This window comes from Monodon monoceros, unplaced genomic scaffold, assembly GCF_005190385.1.
Source record: "Monodon monoceros isolate NGI ecotype Baffin Bay Population unplaced genomic scaffold, NGI_Narwhal_1 Super_Scaffold_7, whole genome shotgun sequence".
NCBI classification, from domain to species: Eukaryota; Metazoa; Chordata; class Mammalia; order Artiodactyla; family Monodontidae; genus Monodon; species Monodon monoceros.
Genome location: NW_021703784.1, coordinates 64,264,017 through 64,286,215, shown reverse-complemented (window position 1 = coordinate 64,286,215; position 22,199 = coordinate 64,264,017). Strand labels below are relative to the sequence as shown.

The following is a 22,199-nucleotide window of genomic DNA, read 5'->3' as shown; positions in this document are numbered from 1 at the left end:
AAGAATTCTGCACCCAATTATAATATGGGGTTTTTTTTCCTCCCACGCCGACAGGCAATTCCAGGACAGCAGCTGGGTGTCCTACACTTCAACTCAATTCTGACACTATCTACTCAGAGATGGCATCAGATCCCACAGGTTAAGGGCTCAGTCCCACCAGATTGCCCCCCACTTCAGATGCCAATTATAAGCCCATGTTGTCACCTGTGCTTCTGACTAACCAGCTATACATTGGAGGTTCAAGGACTCCCTCCTTGGATTTGATTAATTTTCTAGAGTGGCTCTCAGAACCCAGAGAACATCTTACTTCCTAAACAACTCGGGAACAGCCAGCTGGAAGAGATGCTTAGAACAAGTTATGGGGAAAGGGCATGGAGCTTTCACGCCCTCTCCAAACAACGTGTTCACCAACCCGGAAACTCTCCACACCATCTCCTTTGGGGTTTTGTGGAGCCTTCATTACAGATGTCGGACTGATCAAATCACTGGCCATTGGTGACTGAACTCAATCTCCAACCCCTCTCCCCTCCCAGGAGGTCAGAGGGTGGGACTGAAAGCTCCTACCCTCTAATCACTTGTTTGGCTCCCCTGGCAACCAGTCCCCTCCCTTCCTTAGGTGCTTTCCAAAACTCTCTTCATTAACATAAACTCGGTGTGAAAAGGAGCTTGTTATGAATAACAAGACACCCATTTCACCCTTTTGGCTCTGAATTGATTTCAGGAACCACGGACAAGAGGCCAAATATCATAACAAAAAATGCTCCTATTTGCCCTTATCGCTCAGGAAATTCCAAGGGTTTGGGTAGCTGTGCCAGAAAGGGGACAAAGACCAAATATAATTGCCTTATTATAAACCACACTATCACAGGCAGTTGCCCAGAGGATCACAAGCAGGTGGTCCCGTTTCAGTGGACCACCTCCTCCTAATCCCTTTTCTTTTTAGCATCTGTCTTTTCCTGTAGCCCTGAACTTCCCCTCCATCCCAGGTACTGCTGTTTACTTTGCTTAATGCAAGGCATTTGTCTTGCTAGCAGACAGAACCATTGTCTTCAGCACCTGTGGGAATTCCCCTCACATTGGCTTACCAGACACTGAAGGCTCTTGGCGATTCCCACACTTTTTTGTCAAAAATCCCTTTGACTAAAAAACTTGGGTTGGGATTCCCTGGTGGCGCAGTGGTTAAGAATCCGCCTGCCAGTGCAGGGGACACGGTTTCGAGCCCTGGTCCGGGAAGATCCCACATGCCGCGGAGCAACTAAGCCCGTGCGCCACAACTACTGAGCCTGCGCTCTAGAGCCCATGAGCCACAATTACTGACCCTGTGTGCCACAAGTGCTGAAGCCCACGTGCCTAGAGCCCGTGCTCCGCAACAAGAAGCCACCGCTATGAGAAGCCCGCACACCGAAACGGAGAGTAGCCCCCGCTCGCCATGACTAGAGAAAGCCCGCGCGCAGCAATGAAGACCCAACACAGCCAAAAATAAAATAAATTAAATAGATTAATTTAAAAAAATAACCTTGGGTTTCTATACATTACTCCCTCATTTTGGTTCTTCATTAGACCTTTGTGGAAACGGTCAAAATGGCCACTAGTCTCTAGTATCTAACTGGGGTGATTTTGCCCCCCAGGGGCATTTGGCCAAGTGTGGAAACGGTTCTGGTCGCCACAACTGAGGGTGCCGCTAAGCATCCTACAACGCACAGGACAGTCCCCACCACAAAAACTGGCCCCCAATTGCCAATAGTGCCCATTGAGAACCCTGCTCTAGTCTGCTTACCTGGTCCTCAGTTGCTCAAGTGGTTCTCCCCCTTCCTGCCCTGCTTTTCATGTTCACAAAATATCAAACCATCCCTCAAGGTGATCATGGATCCTGGATTTTTATATTCACACTTACAGTTTTCTCAAACCATCAGAATGGGCTCAAAAATTCTAATAGTACAGCATTCAGGCTGGCAGCTTAAGATTTTTGTTTGATATCCGTTATTGATTGCTTGGGGCGAGGGAGTGGGTATGGAAGTGAAGAAAGAGGAAAGGAGCAGCGGGTGTATAGCAGGTGGGAAGTGCCTCAGCTAGGCAGACTACGTACGCATCCTGAGTTCTGTGAGATCAGCCTTAGTTTAGGGAGGGTGTTCTGTCCTCAGAGAAGGTGCCCTCCCCAGCAGACATCTGCAGCCTGCAGCCCTTGAGCAGGACAAGCTCAAAATGCAGACCTGTCGGGCTTCCCTGGCGGCACAGTGGTTGAGAGTCCGCCTGCCGATGCAGGGGACACGGGTCCGTGCCCCGGTCCGGGAAGATCCCACATGCCGCGGAGCAGCTGGGCCCGTGAGCCATGGCCGCTGGGCCTGCGCGTCCGGAGCCTGTGCTCCGCAACGGGAGAGGCCACAACAGTGAGAGGCCCACGTACCGCAAAAAAAAAAAAAAAAAGCACACCTGTCCCCAGCGCAAGAGACGCCATGTGGGACCACTTTGTCCTCAACCCAGGGTCTTAAATTAGTACAGCTGGTGCAAATTAGTATAACCTGTGCACCAATTAACCTTGGGGCTGGGGTGGAGGTGATTGAAGGCATTTCTCCGCAATGGCATTTCTTCCTCTCTCAGCCTGAATAGATTCTTCCCTAAAAACATGTTAACGCTTCCAAATTTAGAAGTAGAGAGGCACTGTTTTGTTCTTTGACAGTTTGGGCAAAACTTATCTTACTGCCCAGCAGTCAGCATGCTTTAAAATTATGAGAAGAGATGGGGTCCTCCTTCTGGGGTATTATAGTTCACAGTAAGCCAGTACCGTGAAGGGTATGAAAATGGTTCTCTTAGTTGGAAGAAGCATGAAAGCGCTTAGCACCATGGCTTTCACACTGGCAGATGCTTACTTAGTAAATGGATGTTGATTTTTTTCTTTTAATTTCCATGGTGCTTTTCTTTTATAAAACATTTTTACATTTTCCCAGCCCTTAGAGCAATCTTCTGAGAGGTTCTATTATCCATATTTTATAGTTGGGAAAACAGAGGTTCAGAAAGTATTAAATGGCTGTTCTCTAAACACTCAGCCTCAGGCAGAGCAGGGCAGTCTGGCCTTCTATCAAGACCCCCATCCAGCTTTGGCACCTGCCATCTTGCCCCCCTTCTCCACACCCTTCCTGATATACCCTTTCCCACTCCCATCCCTCCATCCTCAGCCCCAGGAAGAAGAAGAGTCTTCACCTTCCAGCGTGTTCCTGCGGCCATCGGCTCCAATGATGACATCAAACTCAAACTCTGACAGAGAGTGGTCTGCAGGGAGAAATTCTGCCCGCCAGCCAATTTCTGCCAGGACAGAAAAATGAGATGAGTTAGCAGTGAGAGATGGCAGGACAGAGCGATTACATGCCCTCTGTGTTGGTCATGAGAAATGGATAATGCCACAGGTACGGGCACCCCAGACAGAGGCTCCCGCGGAAAGACCCAAGCTGTCCAGATTCACACTTGAATTTGGAGTCCTTCTGGCTTTAGCTTCAGTTCAATCCAGGACAAGGTAAACCAGCAGTGCTAACTCCACACCTGGTTTTACTGGTTTCTATAAAGGGTGGGAGTCTATCCTAACGATCCTCACACCAGTCTCACTTGCACCTTATTTATCTCAACAGATTCTACCATGTTCTCTCTGTATCCCCCCATTCCTTGGTCCCTTCCCATTGCTAAACAGAACTAAAAGCTTGTGCAGGGTATAATGAAACCAGCGTGAATTACTACTTTATTATGCTCAAACGTTCTTGTTGGGCAATACACAGTCTTTTATGAAACCATTTTCAGGTGCAATCTTGCTGGTTACCCATAATTAGGATTTAACACCCACTAGGGGTCTGGGAAAGGTGAAGAGCACACAGGTCTCAAAGTTAAATTACAGCTGCTGTCCTGCCGCAAAAGCCAACTAACATCTCCCCTAAATTCTCAGTATTCTGGGCAGAGGATGGGAGAAATCAGAGTTGTAACCTGCATGTGAAACTATGAGGTCCCTGACATGAAGCTGGACCAAAAACTGAGAGCCCGGCCCAGCAGAAGAGTTTGATAGTAAGTAAGATGCAGAGGAATCATGAACAAGCTCTCTGACCACGATGTATATAAAAGATCAGAATTTATATAAATATACTAATAGGAACAAGAGATGAATTACTAAGAAAGACACATACCTACAATGGGTGAATTTTGTGGTTTGTAAATTATTCTTCAATAAAGCTCAAAAATATTATATACTAAATAATATTTTGAACATTTATTTCATATTTGCTCTAGAAACTTCACTTTCTTTACTGGATTTTAAAATATCAATGTGGGTATAATAAGTGTATCCACATATCTATGTGTGTATACACACAGCTTGAAGAGTATGCAAATGAACTTTACCAGACAACCGAATCTATGTCTTTTTCCTACTTACTACTTAGACTTCATCTGTCAAACTACTGCCTCATAGTGACAGGGTAACCAAATTATATGTTAAATACTTAATAATAAATCCCCTGGGAGCTGAAGAGCAAAGCTCAAGTGACAGCAATGGTCCACAAAGGTAAAAGATCCTTTGATGAAATTATGCCAAACGGCTCTCAATAAGAATAACCTTAACAGGAACATCCTCTAGGAGCTGCAAATATGATTTCCGTTTTGCAATATCTGATTTCTAGACCAAAAGGAAAATTATACTGTACTTTGATTTTCTTGATCTTCAGGAGGCTCTAGAACCTTCACGAACTCCACATTCACATGGATTTCAACCCCCAATATCAAGGCCACCTTGAACAGGATGAGCTGCAACTGACGAATACCTGAAGGGAAGAGATGAACTGTCAGTAGCAATGTCTGAGTGCCTCCTGTATACAGAATACTGTATTATCACTGCTCAGTGATTTCTGAGCATAGCAATATAGAGGCATGCCTCATTTTATTGCACTTTGCTTTACTGCACTTCCCAGATATTACATTTTTTACAAATTGAAGGTTTAAGGCAACCCTGCATCAAAGCAAGTACTCCCAGTGTCATTTTTCCAACAGCATTTGCTCATTTTGTATCTCTGGGTCACGTTTTGGCAATTCTAGCAATATTTCAAACTTTTTCATTATTATTATGTTTGTTATGGTGATCTGTTATCAGTGATCTTTGATGTTACTATTACAAGAAGATTGCAACTCACTGAAGGCTCAGATGATGGTTCACATTTTTTAGCAATAAAGCATTTTAAAGTTAAGGTATTTACATTGGTTTTTTGTTTGTTTGTTTGTTTGTTTTTGTTTGTTTGTTTTTGTTTCTGTTTGCGGTACGCGGGCCTCTCACTGTTGTGGCCTCTCCCAATGCGGAGCACAGGCTCCGGACGCGCAGGTTCAGCGGCCATGGCTCACGGGCCCAGCCGCTCCGCGGCATGTGGGATCTTCCCGGACCAGGGCACGAACCCACGTCCCCTGCATCGGCAGGTGGACTCTCAACCACTGCGCCACCAGGGAAGCCCTACATTGTTTTTTAGACATAATTCTGTTATGCGTATATACTGAAAAGACTATAGTATAGTGTAAATATCACTTTTATATGCACTGTAATTCATGTAACTCATTTTATTGGGATATTCGTTTTATTGCGATGGTCTAGAACTGAACCTGCAATTTCTCCAAGGTATGCCTGTACCAGTAACGATCATTACTGAGCACTAATTATGTGCTAAGCACTCTGTGTTCTCTCATTTAACCCTTACAGTGGCCCTTCGGAGTAATTATTCTCATTTTATTTTTTTCCTAATGAAAAAAAAATTTTTTTGTTTTGGCTTGCCAGATCTTAGTTCCCCAACCAGGGATTGAAACCGGGCCCTTAGCAGTGAAAACGTGGAGTCCTAACCACTGGTCACCAGGGAATTCTCTATTCTCATTTTAGAGATGAGAAATTAAGGCTCAACAAGCCCAAGTGACTTGCTCAAGCTCACACAGGAACAAAACTGGAATGTGGACCCAGATCTGTTTCCGAGACTGTGCTCTAGCTGTTAGGTAATCCTCTAATGATGGTGGCTCTCTCTTTCCTGCCTCCTTCCTGAACTGGGCTGTGGGTTTGATAAAGTGAAGATGGAAGGAGGTGTAAACAGAGAGACAGCAAAGAGCCAATACGTAAAGTCAGAGAGCAAACGGCTCACCCTGTGGGGGACTCTACCTAAGCTCTCAGCCATCCAGGGTAAGGGGTGGGGTGGTGACTCCTCCCCACAAAGCTGGGCTCATGGTTTCCCACCTCCTACCCACTCTCCTAAACTCCCCCAAGAAGTGGCTCCTTGTTTCTCTATTTTGTTCCTGCCATTGAGCACAAATGGGCATGCCTTCAAATACATTTCTGAGAGCATAAAGTTTCAAATTATCTGTGGGTCCCTCTGTATTTTGTGGGCTTCGCTCATTTAACATTTATTGAACAGCTACCATGTGTCAGGTGCCATGCCAGGCCCAGGAGACATGGAACACTGTCTAACAGAGGAAACATGCGTAAACAGAATGGGGCAGGGCTTGGGGGCTGGGGGCAAGGTGGGTTGCAGAACAGGCCCTGAGCTGCAGTCCTGAAAGCCAAGGGAGGAGGGACCAAGATACCAGATCCCATGGAGAGATTAAGAAAATGAAGACTACAGGAGGCCAGGGCATGGGAGGTTGGGAAGCTTCTGGAATTTCTTCAGCACAGTGGCGGGAAGAAATCAGACCGCAATGGAAGGTGGCATGAGTAGAAAGTATAGGCAAAGTCTATGTCGCCTCTTTCTAGAATAAACACTTTGAGATGAAGAAAAGTAATGGGCTCTATCAGAGGACTGGAGGGCAGTGTGAGGTAAGGGCAGGTAAAAGGAGGGAAGGAAAGCAAGAGGGCCTAGAGTTGGAGAGGAAGTGGCCAGCTCGGCCTCTGGCCTCCGGGTGGGAGGAAGGAATGGGTACTGGGGAGAGGCGAGGGCAGGAGGAAGGAGAGGGGGCTGGGATGGGGAGTGCCCGTCAGCACTGGGAACTGGAGGAGGATGCCGACACAGGACAAGTGGGGAATTGCGGAGCAGTGCCGAGGACCAGGTCACAGCTGGGGCTGGAGACCATGGTCAGTCTGAAAGGAAGCCGATCAGCTGGGGCTTAAAGAACTCAACCCACCTCCTGCCTGGAAACAGGCTGTGGCGGAGGCCTGGCCTCTCTTCATAGTTTCAACGTTCTTCGTCTGTCTGGTTTTGGCACCCAGTAGGTGCTCAATAAATTCTCCCTGCCTCTCTTCTTGCAGGTATTAGAGCTGCCCTTGACAATGATCACTCTGAACGTTCGAATCTCCGTTCCAGTCCTGCCAGTGCTTCTGCATGCTGGCATATTTCCAAGGACTAGGGGTTAAATGGGGGCCCCATTAATGAGGCAGTGAGGGGCTCCTGGCTGTCAAGGCAGCCTGGCAGCCTGGGACCTCCCAAGACCTCCTGATGCCCGGCTCTGCCTCTCAGCAAGGCTCGATGGGAAAGTGGTGCATAATGCTGTCATTCTAGATTGGTACCAATATACATTCTTCTGTGGGTGGTAAGGAATATCTGGAAAGCTAACACTGCAGCTTTCTGGGCAAATCCAAATTTCTTTCCAATGGACTCGGAATTTTCTCATCCCGGAATGGGAACAAACCCTGGGCCACTGCTGGTAAGTTCTCCTGTATCTGACTGAATTACACCCTGTCTGGCTGATAATTCTCTCCAGTTGTTCCCGCCCTAACCCTACACCCTTTTCCCATCAGTGCCTGTGCTCATAAGAACATGGCTCTCAGGGTTCTCCTTCCACTCACTGGTTGAGAGACTGCAGCTCTGAATTAATTCTGGTTTAGGGATCCCGACTGCTTCTTGCTCACTGTACCCCACTGAACGCAAAGCACTTCCTGAGCACCTACGACCTGCCAGGCACAGAGACAGCACATTTCACACGTGACCTCATTTAATCCTCTCGGCCCTCCTGGTAGGCAGGCATCAATCACATTTAGGGGAGACACAACTGGGGCTGGAAGAAGATAAAGAATCTGAGCCAAGTCACACAGAAAATGGACAAGACAGATTTTGGACACAAATCTGTTCAAATGCTTGAACTCTCTTTAACTTCCCTTTTATGAGTCATGATTGCTGTATATAAAATGGCTCAAGACCTCCTCCCTGCAGAGCATGAGGAGGGAGGCTGCTCTTCCAAAGCCTGTCTGCACAGATCTTGCCTCGAGAGACCCAGGCCTAAGTAATGTCAGTGCGAGAGGCCTCGATGCTCACCTTGCCCCACCTAAGCATTCAGGGATGGCCCGGGACCTGAAATCCATGTTCCCAATTCCCTTTCTTTTCTGGGTGAACCCCCATCACGATGGCCTCTCTCTTTTTAAAGTTCAAGGAAACCTGGTACAGGATCTGTCAATGGTGGCATTCCTCTGTTCTAAAACCTGCCCTGGTTCCCCAAACAGGCAACACGGTGTCCCAACTCCTTTACCCAAGAGGTCCCTGACAACCTGGCCCATTGAATGGTTTTATGTGGCTCCCTCTTCTGAGCTCCTTTAGCAAGTCTGACTGCTCTGTTAAAGCACATTTTATTATTGACAGAATCTCAGTGAGTTCTCTGAGGGTGCAGACTCTGTTACTTACCTCTGCCTCTGTTTCCCATATTTCATTCATTCATTCAACAGAAGTCTATTGAGCATCTACTATGTGTCAAGTACTCTTTTATGCCCTGGAGATACTCTGGTGAATGAGACATACCATGATCCCTGGCCTCATGGTGCTTCCAGCCTAGTGGGGCACAGCACAGGGCCTGGAATTAAATGTCTGCCAGTTGGATGTGTGGAGCCCCCAGAGACCTGCAAGATGAAATATCCTGGGGTCTCCACAATGTGGAGATATACCCCACCCAGGGTCAGCCCCCTCCCCACATGGGGTGTCACCAGTGGCTCCACTCACTGATATGGTCGATGGAGCCGGCACAGAACTTCCCATAGAACTTCTTGGCTCCCAGGCCTCGCAGGTCATGGATGGTGAAAGGCCAGAGGTGCAGCACGTTGTTCCGGGAGAAGGTGTCCCTCTTCTCCACCACGACCACTTTGGCCCCCAGGTAGGCAAGTTCAATGGCAGTGCGCAAGCCACATGGTCCTCCTCCAATGATGAGACACTGCAGAGGGGAGAGAGGAGGAAGGCACTCAGCAACCTCTAGCCTTGCAGACACAAGCCCCTAGTCAGCAGCGTAACTGGGGAGCAAACCCCCATCCACCCAAATCAACCAGTGAGTGCAAACCGAGCACCTGTTAGGACCCGCCATTCATCCATCCGATGTACATTACCTGTGGGCCTACCACACACCAGGCACTGTGCCAAACCCCGTGAGGGACACAGAGGTAAAAGGATTCGGGGGAGGCACAGTAAGATACACGTGAGGTTCAGAGTTAAACTGAACTGTGCTTAAATCCCAGCTCTGGCATTTAACCTCTTAGTTCAAGGTGGATGGCGAGAAGGATACTTTGGGGGAAAGGAGGGAAAGGAGAGAAAAGAGACAAGGATTGGTCTGGAACTAGACGCCGAGAGTCTGAAATGTCAAGCGAAAGAGTATGGTCTTGGCCCTGTAGGCAATGGGGCCGTGTGGGCAGAGGTGACAAAACAGGATTCTGTTCAAGTCCCATGCTAGGTCTCAATGGACCCTGTCACACTGAACAAGACAAGGGTCCTTCCCCAAGGAAGCTACAGCCACTTAGGAAAGAAGGGAAGATACATAATGACCTACCGAGCTAGTTATGCTGGGCAAAAGTCCTTCCATTCAAATAAAGTCTTATGTGCAGCACCAATCCAATAAAAATGGGAAAAGGGTGATATTCTGGCTGAGAGACATCCCCATGCAGCAGCCTGCCCTACTCCCAGGCAATTCCTGAACCACCTTCAAGAGGCAGGAGTTCAACTGGGGGGTCTAACTAACTGGGGATACCCCAGCAAAGTCACAGGGAAGGAGATCTGCATCCACACCCCACTGCTTGACATTGCACAGGCATCTGGAAACATCCCTTCTGCTTGGGATCAAAACTTATCTTAAAAAAATGCATTCCCCTTCCCCTAGCTATATTCCATCATCCAGTTATCACTCATCTGAGGCCTCCAGACTCCCAAAGGGGAACTGCAAATAAGCATATCAGAAGCTCCCACACCACAATCAGTGTGGCTTACTCGTAGGAACCTCCCAGAGAGTTGGTGGAAACTCTGTTAGGGGAAATGAAGTCACCGCTGAGATACAATTCACTCCAGAGACAGGGAGTGGGTATGTAAATCCTTTTGCTTCCTTTCTGGTTGGAGCTGACTGCAGAGAACCAACTCCCCCAAGCCCAGCTTCCCTCTTTATCTCACACCCCAAACAGCTCCTCTGGCTCAGACATAGCCAGACCGTGACGGGCATTTCAAAGCAAGACTCCAAACCCCGACACTCTGAGGTTGGCTTTGGGGTTAAGTCTAGATTCACTGCATTTCTTTGCAGTTAGCGCATCTTTTCCTGTTTGCTGAGTTCTGTCACTCCCGGGCCAGGGATGGAGTGGGGTGGGAGGATGTGGGGTGAAGAAGGGCAGGAAGGGCAGGAGGGGAGCCCTCCTGCATCCTTCTATCATCCACCAGGCCTGACCCAGCACCGCTCCTGGGGCCAGGCAGGGGATCCCATTCCTACCAGTTGGGGGTCTGCTGTACATTTCTCACGCAAACAGTAGCTGGCGTACCATTTCTGACCCTCCCAGCTAAACCTGAAATCCCACTGATGAAAGCTCAGTTTTCCCACCACCCTGGGCGCCAGCTCATACTTCGGGCCTGAAATTTCAGAGACGCCAGTCATACCCAAAGCAAATACCAATGGGCCTAATTACATAAAGGGAGAAAATTCGGTACAGATGTTATCAAGACAGGAGAGAAGGCTTGTTGGCCGAGGCCAGGCCCGTTCCTCTACGAGCACACTTGTTATGATTAACATGGGAACTCGGAGTTCTGACAAGAAGCCGAAAACCGCGGCTGCTACGTGCCTGGGCAGAGGAGCGGGCGAGAAGAGGGCTCCCCTGGCCTGCCCATGGTTGACGCTCTGGATGGCGAGCATAGTGCAAACAGACCACGAACGCAAAGCGTTGTGATAACTCAACCCAGAGGAACTCTCCACCTTTCCCAGACGCATCCGGGCTTCACTGCTAAGGACTCGGTGCCAAGGGACAAAAATTTTTCATTAAAACTCAGCCTTGAGGCCGAGCCCCAAATTAGATTATACATTCCTCCCACAGGCTCTGTCCTTAGTGCTACCCCAGAACTAAGCTCCACGTGTTATAATTATCTGTATCTGATTCCCAGGCCAGTGTAAAAGCTCCTCAAAAGCTGTCCCCATGTCCAGTACAGGGCCTGGCACACAGGAGGCCTCAATAAAGAACTGATGGATGAATGAACGTCCCACACCCTCACGGCCCACCCAGTTCTTGCTGTCCGGCTGTAACAAGGATGTTCGGTTCACGTCAGCTAGGGTTTATGTCTGCATTTCCCACCCAGGCTGGGGGAGCTGGAGTCTGCCAAGGCCACCAGGATCACGGATGTCAGCAGATCTGTGTGCTCAGGTGACATAAATTTATTACGCAGTGGGGAGCAGGGCAGATCCAACACCAGCAGGAAGTCCACTGTATAGATAAGCTTGGCAGTGCTTAGACCTCCACATTCGTGGAGAGAGACAAACACCACATGGAAAGATCATCTCTTTATTTATCAAAGGGTGGGAAGAGGGGATGAGGGGCCTCACCCACTGCCAAGGCACAGGGCTGGGGCAGCCCCAGCTCACACAGGACCCCTGTGCTCTCCCAGGGGAGCCCTACAAGCACTACCCACTTCTTGGTGACACGGTGCATCTTCCAACCCCTAGGTGTGCTGGGACTGGTGCCAGGAATGCTAGAAGGATCGGTCCCCGGAGGGAGCCGCTGAGTGGAGCAGGGGCTAAGCCAGGGTTAGCCGTCCGGAGGCTTGATTTCCACTTCTGAATTCTGCCTCCAGTTTCCTTGGGGGCTCCGCGTGCAGACAGCCCAGTGGGGTGGGGCAGAGAAAGCCAACAAGCACTTGCAGGCAGCTGGCAGACCAGGGTCTGCCATTCACAAGCTCACTCACCCAGGCTCTGCGCCTCACTGAAAAGGATGATTCTAGGATCTAAACTATACCACACTCAGCACTTTCCAGTTGCGAGGCATTGTCCTAATCATTTCATGTATTTCATCCTTCCAGCTGCCCTATCTATGAGATAACTGTCATCACCATCTCCACTTTGTACGTGAGGATACTGAGGCATCGAAAAGTTAAGCAACTTGCTACAGGTACTGTTATTACCCCCATATTTGAGCTAAGAAATGGAGGCAAAAGAGGGTCAGAAATTGCTCTAGGGTGGGTCACCTAATGAGGAAGTGGTCAAGTTTGGACACGAACCCAGGCAGTGTGGGTCCAAAGCCTGTGCTCTGAACTGCTTGTCTAACCAGGAGGATGGACCACAGAGGGTGCGGTCAGGATGAAGGAAGGCCAGTTTTCGCTCCTTCCCTGCACCCAGCACACGTCGGCCTCCTGAATGGAGCTGTGTTCAGTCTGAGTGCACAGGGCCTCTGCATGGAAGGCCTGAGCCTGCGTCTGAGCTGAGCTTCCCTGGGATGGAAATTTATAGGCTGGACGAAGCTAGAGCCCCTGCAAGTCCTCAGAAGCCACTCAGGCAGGTGCCACAGCAGTGGTGGTTTGGGCATGGACAGTGGCAGCCTCTAGTGCCTCCAGAGACCTGGAAGCGAGCTGAGTGACACAAGGTCACGTGTGGTGCCGTCTCCCTGGTAGCAGCAGCCCTCCCGGCATGCTGACCCACAGGCCAGCTCCCCGGGCAGTGCTCTGGTTCCAGGGACGTGCCCTCACGTTTCCTGGCGTGGCTTCGCAGGCTCACCAGCTCTTAGGGCAGGCCACTTATCTAAACCCAGGCAGGAAGGCCCTGACTATTACTGGGTTACCACAAGTAAAAACAGCTCATTCAGAATCACAGGACAGAGAGTCATCAGATCCTAGGTGCCTTCCACATGCTAATCCGGGGGGCCTGGCCTCACAGCCTCACAGTGCTAAGTAAGGAGGGCTTAAGAGAGATGCAGCCACTTACAGTTCGAGCCGAGGATGGAGAAATCTCTTGGGGGGGGGGGGCAGACCTGACTCTTCACAGCAACTTCAAGGGCCACTCTGGTGAGGAGCCAACCCTCATCTGACTTGACACGGCCCTGCCCCTGCCCTGGTCTGACTCTCCTGTATCTGGATCACACCCAGTTATTTCTGGGTAACAATTACCACCACTTACTAACCTCAGAAATTTACAGAGAGGAAATGAAGAAAGATATCCTGTCCTCCCTGCCTGCTCTCAAAACAATAATATGAATTGCTCTGAGAAACATTCCATTCCTCTCTGTCCCTCCCTTTCAGCCTGAGCCGGTGCTCTAACCCTTGTATGAGCAACTATAACCAGTGACCACGGGGTCTGGATTTTCAGGGACAGTTTCATTTGCAAACATCCTGTCCCTGGGCCTTGTGAGTACACTCAGATTGGACCCCTTGTTTGGGAGTCAGAAGTACAATCATCAAGGCTGTGCTTCCTGCCTCTGGGTGCTGTTCATACCTCCTGTATCTCCTCCCCATCTAAGGCATGAGTTCCCAGGAATTTCCCCCACCAACGGAAGAGATCAGCAGCCCACGACTCCTTTCATTTCAGATGCCAAAGTATGTCATCAACAGTGCCAACTCTGTCCCACCTTTGCACGTGCCTGGCCATCCCATATTGGGAAGAGCAAGAGTAGTGACAGTATTGATAATAGCAATAATAAAACTCAGAGCTCCCACTTACTGCCTGCTTCTACTGTGCAAGAACTGTGCTAAGCACTTTGTAATACAGGGACCTCATTTCCTTCCTACAATAACCCTGAACTGGGCATAATTCGTCGCCATTTGGCAGATGAGAAAATTGGAGTTTAGGAAGGTTAAATGACTTAACCGTGGTCACAGGACTAGGTTGACAACTAACCTCAGATCCCAGAGTTTGTACTTGAAATCACAATCCTATATAAATTCTTCCAGGTTACCTTGGGCCTTGTGTGGTAGTGTTAGCATGTTCCCTCCTCAACTAGATAGGTAAGACCATTGAGACTGCTCTGTGGGATGGCAGAGGATGCAAGAGAAGGTTCCTGTTCCCAAACCTCAGAAGGCTGTCTGGTTGGGAACTAGAGAAAGGGAAACAGTGACCAAGAATGCTAGATGGTTTGGGACCACCTGTGACTACTGGAGACATTTGTGGAAGGGACAGATTTGGTCAAGAAAGGGTCCCTCCAGGACACAGCCCATGAGAGAACCAACCGCAATGAGAAGCCCGCGCACCGCAACGAGGAGTAGCCCCCACTCGCCGCAACCAGAGAAAAGCCCGCGTGCAGCAACGAAGACCCAACGCAGCCAAAAATAAAATAAATAAATTTATTTTAAAAAAAAAAGACCCTACATGACACTGCCCTCCAATTTCCCTTCTGTCTTCAGCTACTACCCACCGCCCTCCCTCTCTGCACTCCAGCTGTAAAGGTCTCCCTAAGCACACACAGGGTCTTTTCGCTTGCTTTGCACTCTGCCTGCAACATTCATATATATATATGGCTATTTTATAATACAAAAAAGGGAATATATTGCAGAAAATATATAGGACTAGTTTTATTTTTCTTCATATTAACATCCAGTCTTCCAGCATTTTAAACGTTTGTAAATATTCCAAGCATCTACTTGTATATTTTTCTATGATGGATTTTTTTCCTGTTTTCAATCAAGTAGCTTTACAACATTTTTTGCAATATCTTATTATAAAAATTTTCAAATAAATAGAAAAGTTGAAAGCATTTTAGTGCACACCCAAATACCCACCACCTAGATTCTATGATTAGATTTTAGTCTCCTTGGTTTATCATATATCTATTCATCCATCCACCTCTCTACCCATTCATCAATTTAGCTTATTTTTTGGTGCATTTCAATGAAATTGCTGAATCAGTACATTCCTTCCCAAATACTTCAGGATACAAATCTAATTAACTAGAGTTCAATAATTATTAAAGTTCTTCACACCCTCTCAACATACACAAAAATACACTCAGAATGGTTTAAAGACTTAAACATAAGACATGGCACCATAAAACTCCTAAGAGAACACAGGCAAAACATTCTCTGACATAAATCATACCAATGTTTTCATAGGTCAGTCTCCCAAGAAAATAGAAATGAAAATGAAAATAAACAAATGGGACCTAATCAAACTTACAAGCTTTTGCACAGCAAAGGAAACCATAAACAAAACAAAAAGACAACCTACAGAATGGGAAAAAATATTGCAAATGATGCAACTGACAAGGGCTTAATTTCCAAAATATACAAAATAGTTCATGCAACTCAACAACTAAAAAACAATCCAACTGAAAAATGGTCAGAAGACCTAGAGACACTTCTCCAAAGAAGACATACAGATGGTCAATGGGCACATGAAAAGATGCTCAACTTCACTAGTTATTAGAGAAATTAAAATCAAAACTACAGTGAGCTACCACCTCACACTGGTCAGAATGGCCATCATTAAAAAGTCTACAGGGCTTCCCTGGTGGCGCAGTGGTTGAGAGTCTGCCTACTGATGCAGGGGACACGGGTTTGTGCCCTGGTCCGGGAAGATCCCACATGCCGCGGAGCAGCTAGGCCCGTAAGCCATGGCCGCTGCGCCTGCGTGTCCGGAACCTGTGCTCCGCAATGGGAGAGGCCACAACAGTGAGAGGAAGTCTACAAATAACAAATGCTGGAGAAGGTGTGGAGAAAAGGGAACCCTCCTACACTGTTGGTGGGAATGTAAACTGGTGCATCCATTATGGAAAACAGTATGGAGGTTCCCCCAAAAAATAAAAATAGAGCTACCACATGATCCAGCAGTCCCACTCCTGGGCATATATGCAGACCAAACTATAATTCAAAAAGATACATGCACCCCTATGTTCACAGCAGCACTATTCACGATAGCCAAGACATAGAAACGACCTAAATGTCCATTGACAGATGAATGGATAGAGAAGATGTGGTACATATATACAATGGAATACTACTCAGCCATAAAAAAGAATGAAATAATACCATTTGTAGCAACATGGATGCAACTAGAGATTATTATACTAAGTGAAGTAAGTCAGAAAGAGAAAGACAAATACCATATGATATCACTTATATGTGGAATCTAAAATATGACACAAACCTATCTATGAAACAGAAACAGAATCAGGGACATAGAGAATAGTCTGGCGGTTGCCAAGGGGAGGGGGATGAGAGAGGGATGGATTGGGAGTTTGAGATTAGCAGATGCAAACTGGTATATATAGAATGGATAAACAACAAGGTCCTACTGTACAGCACAGGAAACTATATTCAATATCTTGTGATAAACCATAATGGAAAAGAATATGAAAAAGAATGTATTGGGTTGGCCCAAAAGTTCGTTCAGGTTTTTCCATAAGACGTTATAGCAAAACCCAAACGAACTTTTGGGCCAACCCAATATATATATATGTATAACTGAGTCACTTTGCTGTACAGCAGTAATTAGCACAACATTGTAAATCAACTATACTTCAATAAAAAATAAAAAAGGAATACATTATTCAAGTGTTTTCTTTTCAGGTAAAATTTACATACAAAAAATGTACACATCTAAACATACCATTTGCTGTGACAATGTACAATACATGTTGCTTCTTATAGCATCGGTTTTCTCCCCATCAATGGTCTTTCTTTAGTGGACCTGGTGAGTTCTTGTCCCTGGGCTCTGGTGCTGACATTTTGGTGTACACTGTTATCAGCAAGGAGCTTCTAGTCACAGGGGAGGGCTTGACCAGCCAGCTGCCTTGACTCCCTTTCCTCCCTTTGGGAGAGCAGAAGCCACAGGCCCTTCTAAGACGCAACCCCCCGCCCCGCCCCGAAAAAAGGGTGTGGAGGAATCTCACATTCCTTTAGGAGAAATAAGGGAAAGAAACTTCTGAGACGGGCTGAGTCTAGATATATTCAAAGCTAAAAACTCTAGGGCCAAAGCGAGACAGCGGCATGGACATATATACACTACCAAACGTAAAATAGATAGCTAGTGGGCAGCAGCCACATAGCACAGGGAGCTCAGCTCGGTGCTTTGTGACCGCCTGGAGGGGTGGGATAGGGAGGGTGGGAGGGAGACGCAAGAGGGAAGAGATATGGGAACATATTTGTATGTATAACTGATTCACTTTGTTATAAAGCAGGAACTAACACACCATTGTAAAGCAATTATACTCCAATAAAGATGTAAAAAAACAACAACAACAAAATAAAAAACCTCTAGGGCCAGTTATAACCCATATGTAGACAAAAAAGTAGAGCTAAGATACACGAACAATCTAGCCTCCAGAAAGATACACAAGTTCATATTTATCACTTTCTCTCTTTCTTTTCAGTTACTTAGTGAGCTTTTGCTTTTAAACATTACAATGATAATAGCCAGCACTCAGAGTCCTTTATTCTCGACAACGCACACCCATCCTGCCAATTTCACAGCTGTAACTTTTAAGTGCTGGAGCCAGGATTCAAACCCAGGTGCCTGGCTCCAGGAATCCTTCCTGCCTTTAACCACTGCTCTAGAGACCATTGCAGGGAGTTAGGGAGAGGGAGGTGGCAGGTGAGGAATCCCCACACCCTCCATTGCTCCATTTCTTAGTGATTTTTAATTCTTTTTCAAGTGTGTCTATCTGACCTCCTGTGACCTCTTCAAAAGTAGAGGTATGTCTGGCTCACTTTTGCATCCCAAGCAACTAGCCTGACCCAGGTTAAGTGTTCAGTGATGATTAGAAAAAGGAGAGGTGAGAGTACTCAGCAAGGCCCTGGGTGGACCAGTCTGGTGTGGTGGCAGTGACAGCAGCAGGCACTGGCAGGATCCAGTAGGAAAACTACAGCAATGGCAAGACACCCCTTCCCATCCAGGACTTAGTGACTTCTGAAAGGGGCCAACGTCATGGGTAACTCAATCCAATGAGAAAGGAGAACACAGGCTGAGTACCCACCTACACTTTCCCAGCCCAGAGAACCCAGCCAGGGCTGCGACCAGCAGCTGTCAAAATCCATCCAATGTCAAACATTTCCACTCAACAAGTGCCAAGACTGGGGGCCACTTAATGTCAGGAGAAGCATCTCCCGAGTATCTCACGTATGCCAGACCTGCAGCAGGTGCTTTCTTTAAATCAGCCAGCTCATTTCCATTGTGAAAGTGGCACTGCTTTTCCCAGTATATAGTTAAGAAACTGAGACTCAGAGGTGCTGTGACTGAATAAAGCTGACATTTGTTGAAGCCTAACTCTGTATCAAGTACTGACCTAAGTGCTTCAGATGTATTAACTTACTCAAACCTCACAATAACCCAAGATTAAGAAACCAAGGCACATAATGGTTAACCGGAGTGCCCAAGGTCACGTCGCAGTTAGGAAGGAGGAAATGGCATTCAGACGCAGGCTTCTAGCTCCAGAGCACAAACTCAGATCCACAGTGTTACACTTGCCTAAGATCACAGGGCTAATAAAAGGCAGAGCCAGGAGTCACTACCAGGTCCTTGTGACTGGCAGCTGGCTCTTTCTTTTACATTGCCCTCGCTGCCACTTTTCTCCCAAGCGTTAGGGCCCGCTGTCCCTTTCTGGCCCCTTTTCTCTCCCTGGTGAGACTCCTCCACTGGTGCCACCTCATCCTATGACCACTCATGGCCACAGGCAAGGCTGACCCTATCAGGGGGCAGCAGCCTTGTCCCAGGCTGGCCTCTACAGAAAGGCCACTGTGGGCCTGGTAACGGATCTGCATGAGAAGAGGCCAGGTGTTCGTTCCACGTTCACCGACTCCTATTGCTCTGAGGTCAGCAAAGGAGAGACTGTTTACCTGAGCCCAGCAGCTGTTTCTGCAGCCAGCTCAGAGCTGGGCTGAGGGCCCAAGGAGCACAAGGCCACCCCTGCCAATCCACAGCCATATCGGGACCAGCTAACCACCCCTCCAAGAGCCCTGGCATATTCCCCAAGAAGGAGGCAGTACGTAAGAATACACCTATGAATATGCTGTTAGGATGTGCTGGCCTCCTTCATATTCTCCTTTTGTAGGGTCTCTAGCCCCATAGGTAGGTGCTGAATGAATATGGCTGAGGGGCCTAAGCATGCCTTAGTTCAGGCACGCAAACAGGTCAAGACTTACCAGCCCTTGGATGGAACGCCACCGAGAGACAGCACATATGGTAGCGAAGTAAGGGGCAGGTTCTGAAGCGGGCAGGCCATTTGCCAGCTGTGTGCCTTCGAGCACGGCAGCTTATTACATTCATTTCTCTTGACCTCAGTTTCCTCAACCCTAAAAGAGGAATAGGGTATTGCCTACCAACTCCAGTTGTTATGGGGATGGAACTAGTAAACTGTAGAATTGTTCACAAAAGAGCCTAGCCTAGCACAGGAGAAGCAGTCAATAAACAATAGCAGTGGCTGACAGCTCCTCTCCTCCCTCCCTTCTTCCGGAGGAGCAGTCCTAGAATGAAATCAGCATTTGGATCCCTAAGAGATATGGTCCAGTCCATCCAGGGATACGGATGCTGTGATCCCACCAGTTCAAAGGCTGGGAGTGGTTTGCATCCCTTGGGGCAGGTATACTGCCTTTATCAGCAAGTGGATGAACCTCACTTGTAGCCTGGGCACCCAAGAGGCAGCCGGGCTGCCGTCCCCTGCACTGGCGAGTTGCCCTGTGCCCCCTGAGCTCACAGGTACGTGCACCGTCTGACCTGGAAGGGACTTTAGATCACAAGTCAGTGCGCTTTCTCTGTAAAGAGGCAGATAGTAAATATTTTAGACATTTTTGTCAACCGCTGGCTTAGATCATCCTGTCTGAAACTTCCTTCCCTACCGCTGCCTTCCCCTTAGGGGGCCCAAGAAAATATTCATGAGAGCCCAGAGGCCATTTTAAGATGGGTTCCCCTTGCCACTCCTGCTGCCTGGGACGCCCTCCCAAAGATCTCTGCGTTCAGGTCTCAGCCCTAACACATCACATTCCTCGGTGATACCTCCCCAGCCCCACCCCGTTTAATCCAACACATCTCCCTGTTTATTTTCTGCACAGTGCTTATCACAACCCTAAAGCTCTTTTTTATTTATTAACTAGTTCACTGTGTGTCTCTCCCTCTGGAATGTAAGCTCCACCAAAGCAGGGGCCTTTTCTCCCTTACTCATGCTGTATCCCCGGGGGCCAGAATAGTCCCTGACCCATAGGAGGTGCCATGAAATATTTGCCAAATGAAGAAATGCATCAAATCAAATCACGCCTTTACCCCAAATCAAGATGCACACAGAGGCTAACTGAAGTGTCATAGCCAATATTTACTGAGACACTGTCTTAGGGGCTTTACATATATTATCTTATTAAATGAGTCAGAAACTAACTTATGAGACAGGAACTATTTTCTCTCCCCATTTCTGATGAAGCTAAGGTCCCACTGCTCAAAGGCATGTATCTGGTAAGAGGCAAAGCTAAATTTCAAACCAAGGGGTCCAACTTTCAAATCTGGGGCCCAAGCTGTCAACTACCACTGTTGCTTATCTTGCCTGGGATGCATCAAGTTAGTAGGTGCGCAGGTTGTCTGCAGCCGATTAGACACGCTAATGGGCAGTGAAGCGGCTTTCGACTTGTCAGAAGTGGAGGGAAGACATTATTATCTAATATATGCAGTATATGGGGCTTTCCTCATATTTACCAGTGAAATAGCTAGGCTCAGATAGGGAACAACGTCAGATGTGACAAAGCTAGAGGTGACAGCAAATCTTAACAGTTCCCATGGGAAAATCCATCTGGTCAGTCGCACCTTGATCCACCTCCTGGAGGTGGGATATACGTCTGGTACCCAACCCACAGAAGACGGCTATACAGAAAAGTCCCATATCCCAATGTGGACCACCAGCTCCAGGAGACAAACCCTAGTGTATTTACATTTAGAAGGCTATAGCATCTCACACGCCTTCCAGTCCAGGGAACCCCTTCTCACCAGTGTAATACAGTTTTGACTCCATTTGCAACTGCTACAAAAGAAGTGAGTAGACTTACTCAGAGGCTCTTGACAGCTTCGAAGTGGGTCACTTTACAGTATAAAGTGGCTTGTAATTAAAGTGTTTTCAAAACTGTGAATAGATCACAGTGTCTAGACATTGGGAGACTCCAATGTTACTTACACCATCCTGCCCACCCATGTCTACAACCTGCCAAAGAACACACTATGTTTTCTTTATCAGAGCATCTTTAAGGACATGTTTCTGGAAAGCCTCTCCTCTCAGCCTGCTGGGAGCTGCTTGGGAATTCTTTCTGCCACCAAAAGGAAGGCATGCCTGGGCATCTAGGGCACCTGCTCTCTGGAGGCAGGCCTGGACCAGTGGAACGACTGTGGCATCACCCCTCAGGCTGGCTGAGGAAGTCCACATATGGAAGGTGGGATTTCCGGGATCCGGATGTACTGTGTCATGGCTGTAACCCTCCAGGTAGAACAAACAAAGTGCTTCCCCAGCTTAAACACTGGGTGGGGGGGGGGGGTAGAGGGGGAGCAAAGAGGTAGATGAGGTCATGGGTTACGCTCTGCTGAACTATTAAAAGGAAAATAAGGCATTTGGAAACCACTCTCCTAGCTCCCTGTAGTACCTGATCCTATCAAGAATAAACCAAGGAGAAAAGGATATCTATCATACATTTGGTCATTCATTCATTCAGAAAACACTCAAGGAACACCTTTTCTTAGGCGTCACGTTGGGTACTAAGGAAATGGGCTAGGAGATGGGCATGTCACATTTCCTGCCCACAGGTACTCCCACTTCAGCAAAAACAAAACAAAACAACAAACCACTGAGGGTTTCTGAGCAAGATGGAGTTCACTAACCACACACAGAGGGAAGAGGAAAGAGCAGAGGCAGGACCTAGAAGGCAGCCACTCTCAGGCTGGGTGAAGAGGTCCTGCTAGGTGGGATCGGAGAGGTAGGGTGGAGGAGACATACCTACCCCAGAGAGGCTAACAAATTATAAATTCAGGTTTGAGGGGGTAGAAGGAGGAAGTGAAACTGACTCAGATTCTAAGACTGGGAGGGTGGTGCCAGTGTGAACTAAGACTGA

General features: G+C 47.8%; 1 protein-coding gene across 4 annotated transcripts in view; it reads right to left on the bottom strand.

Annotated features, from left to right (window-relative positions):
- The window catches only part of MICAL2 (microtubule associated monooxygenase, calponin and LIM domain containing 2), a 161,475-nt gene that overhangs the window by 64,650 nt on the left and 74,626 nt on the right, over positions 1-22,199 (bottom strand). For all 4 annotated transcript variants that reach the window (XR_003791352.1, XM_029207067.1, XM_029207068.1 and 1 more), the window contains exons 4-6: positions 8,919-9,126; positions 4,680-4,796; positions 3,199-3,300 (exon numbers count right to left, since the gene is read on the bottom strand). Coding sequence is in view for 3 of the 4 variants with exons in the window: in XM_029207067.1 (XP_029062900.1) it covers positions 3,199-3,300; positions 4,680-4,796; positions 8,919-9,126 (427 nt within the window). In the remaining variant the exon portion in view is untranslated. The remainder of the gene's footprint in view (positions 1-3,198; positions 3,301-4,679; positions 4,797-8,918; positions 9,127-22,199) is intronic.